The sequence below is a fragment of the Phoxinus phoxinus genome (assembly GCF_949152265.1).
Source record: "Phoxinus phoxinus genome assembly, chromosome: 18".
Classification (NCBI taxonomy): Eukaryota; Metazoa; Chordata; class Actinopteri; order Cypriniformes; family Leuciscidae; genus Phoxinus; species Phoxinus phoxinus.
This window is the reverse complement of record NC_136893.1, coordinates 22,041,429-22,051,712: the sequence shown is the minus strand read 5'-3', so window position 1 is coordinate 22,051,712 and position 10,284 is coordinate 22,041,429. Positions and strand designations below refer to the sequence as shown.

At 38.7% G+C, this 10,284-nt stretch overlaps 2 protein-coding genes across 4 annotated transcripts; one reads left to right on the top strand and one right to left on the bottom strand.

Moving 5' to 3' along the window:
- Positions 1 to 167: 167 nt before the first annotated feature.
- LOC306985958 (polypeptide N-acetylgalactosaminyltransferase 6-like) lies at positions 168 to 7,114 on the bottom strand. 3 transcript variants are annotated; one of them, XM_079588786.1, is made up of 11 exons: positions 6,705 to 7,114; positions 5,265 to 5,747; positions 4,983 to 5,155; positions 3,894 to 4,043; positions 3,443 to 3,677; positions 2,911 to 3,028; positions 2,029 to 2,229; positions 1,796 to 1,927; positions 1,593 to 1,694; positions 1,233 to 1,403; positions 168 to 1,057 (listed from the first exon to the last, which is right to left on the bottom strand). In XM_079588786.1, the coding sequence occupies exons 2-11, from the start codon at positions 5,744 to 5,746 to the stop codon at positions 944 to 946; spliced, it is 1,878 nt and encodes a 625-aa protein (XP_079444912.1). In that variant the 5' UTR covers position 5,747; positions 6,705 to 7,114; the 3' UTR covers positions 168 to 943. The 3 variants fall into 3 exon arrangements, with proteins under 3 accessions (XP_079444912.1, XP_079444911.1, XP_079444910.1); XM_079588785.1 differs by having other exon boundaries at positions 571 to 1,057; positions 3,894 to 4,055; positions 6,705 to 6,812; XM_079588784.1 differs by lacking the exon at positions 6,705 to 7,114 and adding an exon at positions 6,539 to 6,687 and having other exon boundaries at positions 571 to 1,057.
- Positions 7,062 to 10,284, top strand: spmip11 (sperm microtubule inner protein 11). Its single transcript, XM_079588789.1, has 4 exons — positions 7,062 to 7,249; positions 7,358 to 7,423; positions 9,815 to 9,950; positions 10,052 to 10,284. Exons 1-4 carry the CDS (start codon positions 7,159 to 7,161, stop codon positions 10,098 to 10,100), a joined length of 342 nt encoding a protein of 113 aa, XP_079444915.1. The 5' UTR covers positions 7,062 to 7,158; the 3' UTR covers positions 10,101 to 10,284.

Below are 10,284 nucleotides of genomic sequence, written 5' to 3'. Positions count from 1 at the left end.
TGACAGCTAAACGCTGCAATGGCGAGCGCGCGTGCGGAATATCTAATAAGTCCTGCTGATAAGAGCTAGGGAAAAAAAAGTCATGTACAGTTCTAAAAAGAATGTCAGCATGACATTGCAGATTTAAAAAAAATAATAAATAAAAATACGTCTATTAGGCATATTTTGTATTACGTTAAGATTCAGAGTTATTTATTAGGTTAACAACTGCATAACAAACAGCATTGCGTCACTAGAAACTCTATTCTATTATATTGCATTAGCGCCACCTTGCGTTGATGTACATCTTCGATTGGATTTTAAAGGGATAGTGCCCCGAAAAATCATTTTCTCACCCTCAAGTTGTTCCAACCCTGTACGAGTTTCTTTCTTCTGTTGAACACAAAAGAAAACATAATGGAAGTCAATGGCTACCGTCAACTGTTTGATTAGGCTTACTATTCTTTAAAATATCTTCTTTCGTGTTCAGCAGAAGAAAGAAACTCATACAGGTTTGGAACAACTTGAGGGAGAGTAAATGAGGACAGAGTTTTCCTTTTTGGGTAAACTGTCCCTTTAAGTGGTCTTGCTCAAAGATAAACCATTAAAAAGAGCATTTTAAATCCAGTTCACAACACAAATCATTGCACACCTCGCTTACAAAAAGTCTTTATATCTTTAATTCATCAGCTTTCATGTACTAATAAATACATTGGTTAGCAACTGAACGGTGTTCAATGAGACAAACAAAATAAACGTGTGCATTATTCGAAAAAATAATTATTTTAGTGCATTTATTCAAGTCACGTTTAATTTCATTTGACTGAATTTACTAAATCAAATAAGAACTGCACAAACTTACATTAGTGCACAACATGATGCAACATTTGTGCAAATATTCATTGCACTTCTGTTTTGTGCAATATTCCTAAAGAGAGTCTGGAAATCTGATGGAGGACACAGATCAGATGAAAGACCAATGCTGATAATCGTTGGCAGGGTCACATCTTTTCATGATGATGTTGCCGTACTCCACCATTAAACACTTATTAAACAGAGCACTGTGGAGAAGATATATCTGCAAACAATCGCAAATGCAGAAGGTAAGATAACACAAACAAAGACCAAATTAAAATCTCTAAAACGCTGAAGCGCACATAAGTTTGAGATTACACAGATAAGATTGTGCCATGAGAGTACATACATTTTTTGTAATGTCACGAGGCAAAGGGTTGTTGGGATATGTACCATACCTGTTGGGAAACAAGAATGAAACTCCACATCTGCTGTGGAGCTGGGACGGTCCCACCACGCTGAAAGTTGCACAGCTCCACTCGCACCGGTTCAGGCTCGATCGTTGCATGCAGACACAGCTGCTTATCAATATTATGCCTCAGCTCCTGATGCGACGTGTACTCAAAATACTACAAAGATAAAATAACACAGAAAAAGCAGTGTGATTCGGGTTGGACACGTTTTCATGTTTATGAGTGGACAAATTCAGTGTGATTTTTGTTTGTGTGGAAAAAGTATGGAAGCAATTAATGGCCAAAAAATTTTTTTTTATAATAATAATAATAATGTGAGGATGACAGCAGTTGTCATTAGAATACCTGATTTAGTCCCATGTTGTGGCAAATGAATAAAATCACTGACTTCCCTCCAGGATTCTTCTTACCAATATCAAGACAAGTTTTTGTGGCAATGCTCTTCAACTACAGACACAATACACACACACACACACACACACACGCACGCACCTGTAAATTATCAAATTATTACTGCAATAAATGATCAAATTATAACACTGCATTACCGATCCAAACAGCACAGGGTTCAAATCAGGCACAAAGAACTCTGGGTAAATGTTTTCTAGATACCAGGAGAAATTTTTGCAATGTAGCTTCTCTTTAAGGTTCAGCCGTTCACTTATGTCCCCGTATGATTTCTGTGCTCCTCAAAAGGTAAAAGAGAAATACGTGAGCTTTATAAATAAGACTTATTTTGCAATCAATTACAAATATTACACACATTATCCACTTCTCTCACCTCTGCTTCAAAGGCAGCAGCTTTTTTATTTCTGTTGTAGAAAATCTTCCTGTAATCATCCATCCAGACTTCTGCGAGGCGCACCTGGTTGATTATGATCACATCCATGCCTTTCGGGAAGGAATGCGGACTTTTGGTGCGGAAGATGTGGCCGACCACAGAGCAGGGAATGATCTCTAGACGACCTCCACACAGCCATACCTGAAAGAGCCAGTACATAATGCATGATACCAGAGTAGTGTTGTTTTAAACTCAATTTCATTTTAGTTTTTCAAATTGTGTTCTTGTAAGGCCGGGTGAATAAAAAAAACGAGGTAACAGAATGAGCAGCACCAAACATACATCCATATACTAGCACTAGACTCGACAAGGAACATAAGAAAGACTGGAGTATAAATACAAGACAAACAATCACAGAACAAATCAGCAACAAAAAACTACAAAGGACTACAAACATGGAGTAGAACAGGAAGTAACAAAAGTAAGCAGGACCAAGGGGAACACAGGCTGGAATCATAACAGTTATTTGCTTGTGTCATTTTATTTTATTTATTTATTTATCTTAAATTTAGCTTTAATTTATTTTTATTTTAGATTTAGTAATATTAGTACTTCAACAATGTTATTTTATTTCAGTTAGTTGCCATATATTATTAATTATATATTTGATTATATTTTGTTTCCTGTTATTTTATTACACAGTATATCATTTTACTTTTATTTCAGCTTTATTACATTTAAAAAATATATATTTTTATAGTTTTAGCTAACAATTTAGTTAAAATGACAAATGTCAACATTTTCTAATTTCATGTTGAAGGATCATGTGACACTGAAGACTGGAGAAATGACGGAAGATAAAACCGTGCGAGAGGGTCTTACCCTAAATGACATTTCTATGTTCTCTCCTCCCCAAAACTCCATCTTGTCATCATAGGTCCCAATGTGTTCAAAGAACTGCTTGTAAATGGCAAAAAGTCCTCCGGCAATAGCAGGTGTCCTGAACGATAAATTTAACTACATGAAAATTGGTGTCTCAGCAGCAGCGATATAAATGCAATTTAAACTGATGTGCGTTACTGATAAAAATGTGTTTTTGTATGCGTGTATATATACGTGTGTGTGTGGTCCTGTTAAACCCTACATTATGGGGACCAAATATGCCCCAAACATTTTTGACCTTGTGGGGATATTATTATTATTTGTCCCCATGAGGAAACCAGCTTATACAGTTTGTACAGAATAAAAATAATTATGCCTATGGAACACCCCCATATGTGTGTGTGTGTGTGTGTGTGTGTGTGTGTGTGTGTGTGTGTGTGTGTGTGTGTGTGTGTGTGTGTGTGTGTGTGTGTGTGTGTGTGTGTGTGTGTGTGTGTGTGTGTGTGTGTGTGTGTGTGTGTGTGTCATTTGCCTGACTGGATAGGTTTCATCTTTGCGTTTCACCCTCTCTTCTTCAGGTATAGTCTCCCAGCCAAAACTCAGGATCCAGTCAAATTTCCCTCGGGTATGCGTGAGGGCTGACGCCACTGGCTTTATGAACTGTAGATTGTCCTTGTTGATGACAGCAATGCTTGGGCTCACAACTGTGGTTGGTTCCTGAATTAACCGTTCCAACAGCGGCTCCAGCCAGCCATAGAAACACTCACCTGGGAAAACACACACTAAATCAGATTATGAATTTGACCAATAGGTCTACTTAATCAAATCAACTTTGGCTGGACTCGATCCTCATGACTGTCTGAATATATTATGTTAACCTTTTAAAGGACTAAGATTTAATACCTCCTGTCAATTCAGTTTCTGTGAAAGCCAAATGTTGTGGTGCCTTGCACTCTATAAAGTCCCCGACAGTATGTACTCACAGTGGGAGTCCAGGAAGGCAAGCACTTCTCCTCCAGCCTCACGTGCACCCAAGAGTTTGGCAGCAATTAAACCTTTCCTCTCACGCTGCCTCAGGACACGCACAATCTCAAGAGACTGGACATACTGTTCTAGCGGGGCTTTTAGATGATCTGAAATGAAAACTGCCTCAAAGATATACGGTTTTAACTAGATTTACACATTTGAATAAGACATAGCGTTTTAACACAGTGTGCTGAGTGGTTAACAAGGTGTTGCTAGGGTGTCCTAAGTGGTTGCTAAGCTTTTGCTAGGGTTTTCTGGGTGGTTGTTAAGATGTTACTAGAGTGTCTGTTCTAGGTGGTTGATAAAGTGTTGCTAGGGTGTCATGGGTGATTGCTGGGATGTTCTGAATGGTCACTAAGGTGTTGCTAGGCCATTGCTAGTGTTTCTTGGGTGATTGCTAAGATCTTTCCATGTTGTTCTTGGTGGTTGCTAGGGTGTTTTGGGTGGTTGTCAATGTGTTACTAGTGTGCTTTGGGTGGTTACTAAGGCCTTGCCATGGTTTTCTGGGTGTCATCTAAGGTCTTGCCATTTTCTTCTGGGTGGCTGTTAAGCTGTCGCTGGAAAGCTGCTTTGAAATGATATGTTAAAAACGCTATACAAATAAATGTGAATTGAATTGCTAAGAGGTTGCCATTGTGTTCTGGGTGGTTGCTAAGGTGTTGCTAGTGTCTTGGGTTGTAGCTAAGGTGTTGATAAGGTGTTTTGGGTAGCTGTCAAGGTGTTACTAGTGTGTCTTGGCTGGTTGCGAAGGCATTGCCATTTTCTTGGGTGGCTGTTCAGGTGTTGATAGGGTGTTTTAAGTGGTTGATAAGGTGTTACTAGTGTGCCCTGAATGGTTGCTAAGGCATTGCTAAGGTGTCCTAGGTGACTGCTAAGGCATTGCTAGGGTGTTCTGGGCGGTTGCTTACTGACTCAAGTCAAAAGAGTCTCAAGATATGGCTTGGGCCTTTTCTTCAATGTAAGTCCATGGAATTTGTTTGCTCATTTTATTGTCAAACTTATTCATTAAGGACCTAAAAATGCAATGTATCTTTGCCTTAACTCACCTTGAGTACTTGCATCATCCACCAGTATGATTTCTTTAAGTAAAACAGCAGGTGAAGTATGCAAGACACTGAAGATGGTGCGGAGGAGAGTGGACCAAGCCTCATTGTGGAACACAATTATCACACTGGTAGTGGGTAAACGTGGACATCTGCTGAACTTTTTCTCAATGCATCTTAAAAGAGTAACGGACAATTGGATTCGATATTTGGAAGTAATCTAGAACTACATGGTCAAAAGGTCTCTCAAACAATTTTGCTCAGTCTGCCTCTTATGATACTCACTCAGGGGGCCGTGTGTCGACACCAAGACTACGGTGGAAGGAGATGCGGTCACTGGCAAACTGGTTGAAGCCGTTTCTAGAAAGACCCTCCTGCTTCTCCGTCAACTCCACATGAGTCATGATGCCAGTTATAAAGGGGTTTCCATCCGCTCCAGGTCCTTCAGGATCCTCCTGGGGTCTCTCTATGTGAGGCCTGAGCTCCGTCATGCTATAGAACCCAGAGGGACAGCTGGCATCTCCAGATAATGATGAAGCCCCTTCAAATTGTGGTGCAGAGGCATCCATTCGAAAAGGCCAAGTCCTGCTGGAATTCAAACCCACACTGCCTCTGTATCTTGGCTTTAGGGAAAGGCCTTGAAACCCGCTGGCAGACCTCCACCCCCCTTGATCCAGCTGTATTACCCATAGAATGGTGATTAAAAGGGTCAGTCCCAAGAAGCTCAGATTTATGTGTAGTGCACATTGCGGACTTCGTAAACGCATCCTGTATGAAAACAAACCAAGTATCACAAATTCTGGTTCAACAAGAACTTTATGTAACTTCATCCATTTGTTGTAGTACCTGAACATTTCTGCAAAATAAATTACTTTGGTTTAAATTTTAGAAGATCATTGTCAACATAGTCCCTCAATGTGACATGTTATACAACATGTAGCATTTTTTTAATTATAAATTAATTTTTACGAAGGAAACGTGAAATATTTCAATTCATTTGTCACCTAGTAGGACTATTTAAGGATACATTTAAGTTTTGGCCAATAGCAGTTCATTTTTTTTGGCACTGGCTTTGAAGCACAGGTGTAGCTACACTTGGATACTGGATATCTTGTTAAAGTAGATGGACAAAAAAACAATTGTTTTTACAACCGGTGATGACTGCCCATGATCAATTGATCTCATTCGTCATAAAATGTTCAGCTTCACAGCATGCAACTTCCAAACCACAAAAGCATCACAGTCCACTGAGTCCAGACTGGTCCAGAGCTACTTTTTCCTGTGTGCGGATACATGACACAAAAATCCGTCCCGACACCACTAAATTATAAATAGCCTAATAATTTTAGGTTTATCAAAGTATATTTGAGTAAAGTGATTAAAAAGACGGAACTCGGCCATTAATAATAGGCTATGTTACCAAAAAAAAAAAAAAAAAACGTGTAGCCTACATATAAATAAAGACGAGCAAATGCGGAAGTCTAAGTCTCTAAATCAAATATTTTTTATCTCCAAAAAAACCATATAGCCAAACCAAGACGCCTAATTTATGAATTTACCTGAATATGACAATTTTGAGAATGTATGTAGCAGGTGCGTTCAAAGAAGCCATAAACACATTCACTTACTCAAGCATTTCTGTAATTTGTATGATAGCCTATATATTATTTCACGAAAAGGAGTGAGGTGGTTCAAAGAATAGTGCTTCAGCTCAAGTATACTTACCTGCAGTCCTGCACTAAAGTGAAGCGTTGTAACCACTTTACAGTTGTAAGCGTAGCCTACACAAAAGATATTGTGAAAATGGCTCGTATTGATATTTTTTCTAGCAGTAAGATCATTCTGTCATGATGCCAGGTGCACCTCATTGAATCATTTAACCGGTTTATTTTCTAAATAAAACTAAAGAACCGTGAACTAATAAGTGGACGGAGGTGATATTTAGGAAGCATGATATGTGTATGGCTTTGAATTTGACTGTAATCAAATGTAACTCTGCTTTGAGCATTATTTTTTAAACGTGCTGATGAATGAACAGCGGAAACGAGGGGCAGTGTGCAAGTATCCATGACAACACATTAAACATTAGCGCGTGAAGCTCGTGCTCGACTCTTTTCGGTGCTCGTTCTGCTCTTGTTGAGGTAACGTTCACGTTAGTACTAATTATACAACTTTGATTATGGCTTTCTTCGGAATCACATATCTGGGCTATCAGAACCCTGTTGGGGACAGGATGTTACCATCTACCCAAAACAAACTAGATACGCGAGGTATGACTGCAGGTTCGACTTCTGAACAGGCGCTGCCGAAACGTCTTTTGCACATCTGTTTACATATAAGTTAGTAGTGAGGTCCATATGTTTGGTTTTCTCCTTCAGACTCATCAGATCGGCATCTTGGCAGCCAGAGCAGATATCAGGATATGATCAGACGTGTTCGGGGGTGTAAGTTCATACTAAATACATCAAACACATCATAGGCCTAACGTTAACGTTACTGCATTACTAACCAAAGAGAGAGGCTAGTTCATGCAATTATGCTTTCTCAAAATAGAGAAATTAATAATTGATATCCAGTATAGGCTACACCATGTTCAGATTTGTTCATGTGCATTAGCCTATGCAATTTTTAATGAATTAGTCTTAAAGTCCCCATGAAATCAAAATGTTGAAGTTATTTTTTGCTTTTAGTGTGAATATGTTAGACTTACTCTTATCTATAAGCTATGTGCTCCAAAACAATCACAAAATTTGCATTGAGAAGATATAATCGTTCAAAACGTACAATCTCTCACTTCCTTCAATATGGGTCAATGATTTTGATGATGTCACTCTGCACTTCAGCTTCTCATCAGATTTCTGTCCAATCAAATGCTCTCTAGAATCTGAAGCATCAATGAAAAAAAAAAACATCGAGGAGCAAAGACACTGACAACTGACAAAGACAGCAGTTTACTTTTGATAATATAAAACAAAGTCTCAGCTTTCCATTTCTATAAATTGTATTATGAAATTTAAACAAATAAACAAACAAAAAAGTGTTTTTGTTGCTCTTTAATGAGCATGAGAGATCGCTGTAGCTCCAAGTTCAAGCGCCATCTCTTCCTCTTTACTATAGTTAGGCTATAGCACCAAATAAACATGAATGAACATCCGATGGTATGTTGAAATAAACGGTGTACAACCTATTGAAATGTATCATGTCATGTAATCGCTTGGTCAGACGTCAATAAAAAGGCTTTTAAACAATGTCACGTAACTTTACATTTACCTCAGGAAAGCAGCTCTATGGAAGCTTGTTTCTGCCACTATAAAAAAATGAAACAAAATTCTCGCAATTGCGAGTTTACATCTCGCAATTCTGACTTTTTTCAACAACAAAAAAAATTGCTAGTTTATATACTCAAGATATAAACTCGCAATTCTGACATTAACTCACAATTGCGAGTTTATATCTTGAGTATATAAACTAGCAATTGAGAGCTATAACGTCGAGAATTTTGTTTCATTTTTTTTATAGTGGCAGAAACAAGCTTCCATAGAGCTGCTTTCCTGAGGTAAATGTAAAGTTAGGTGACATTGTTTAAAAGCCTTTTTATTGACGTCTGACCAAGCGATTACATGACATGATACATTTCAATAGGTTGTACCGTTTATTTCAACATACCATCGGATGTTCATTCATGTTTATTTGGTGCTATAGCCTAACTATAGTAAAGAGGAAGAGATGGCGCTTGAACTTGGAGCTACAGCGATCTCTCTATAAACAACTAACAATTCTGACATTATAACTCACAATTGAGAGTTTATATCTCACATTTGTGAGAGAAAAAGTCGCAATTTTCTTTTAAATTGTTTTATTCATTGGCGAAACAACCTTCCACTCCACTCAGTGGCCACAGTATGGGAAAATTTAGATAGAAAAAAACTCTAGAGAGGAGCATTTTGAGAGAAGAAAAACCCTGCATTATATTACATCCACTTATATCAGTAAAAAGTTATTACGACAAAACCGTCTTATTCGCAATAGTTTACAAATCAGTTCATTTTAACTTTTAATAATAATGTACAGCTGACTTGTTTCCCTGTAGGCTGTAGTGTACTAGCCTGGGAAAACCCAGACCACTCTCAGTTGTAACTGAGTAAGGGTCTGGCAAAGCTCCATAGACAATTCATTTCTACAGGGGCGTCACCAACGGACGTCGGATAGATCTAAAACCAATCAGAGCGATGAATGACATGACGTATGCAGAGCGACGGAGAAACATCTCGAGACTCTCAGCAATTCTCTGTTTGTGTTAACGAAAATGACCATTTTAAATCGCTTGAAACAGACGCGATAGCTGATTCGAACGAGTGATGTTGTGATGTTCCACGGCGGCATCCATCTTTGTAATGTACAAAATCTGCATCACCGTCTCTGCTCTGTCGTCATCGTGTAAAGCCCGCCCCAACGTTTCTGATTGGTGCCGCGATTTCGACGGATTGGAAATGGGTTTCAATGGGCTCTTTGCCAGACCCACTTGCAGAGCAAATCTAAATTTGCCGGAAGTTGTCTGGGTTTTCCCAGGCTAGTAGTGTACAGCAGTAGATCAGAGATTTTTTTTCCTTGTGAATAAAAATATCATGTACTGTACCTGAAATAATACAGTATATTGAAATTAGTCAACATTGAAATCCAAGTTGGGAATCAAATTGAAGCGTAAGAATTTAATCAAATCTAAAACAATACTATAATTCTCCATGCTGAACTCAAAAGTTAGCAGCCCTGCTTTAGATCTTCATTAATTTGCAACATTCTTGCTGGTCACTGATGAGATCCTGTTTCCCTCTCAGCTCCTAAAGAACTGTATCGTGTACCTGTGACGGACAACCAGCAGTATGGCTGGTGGGTTCCCACTGGAGGCCTGAAGGACCAGGAGCCATGGACTCGAACCCGTCACTTCCCACGCAAAAACAGCGAAATGACAAAGTACGAAGAATCTTAAGCTACGAGCCAAACTCTGTGTAGGCCAATGTGTCAACAAATAATTGTGTAATGCTTTAATACATATATTTCGTTTATTTTCTCAGGTTTGTGAATGAGATGTCAATGACCTACCCAGACTTCAGCTTGTTTTGATCCCTGATCCAGGAAACTATAATGATCACTGTCCCATAATGCTTCAACACTACAGTGTGTCACGTCGCCTAGCAGAACAGGAGGTGCAGAGGATACGCAAATGTAACGTGTATCCACTACACACATTAATGACTGTGCCATATTGTTTTGAGAATTTAGTGTAATAAAGTTAGTCCCATACTGT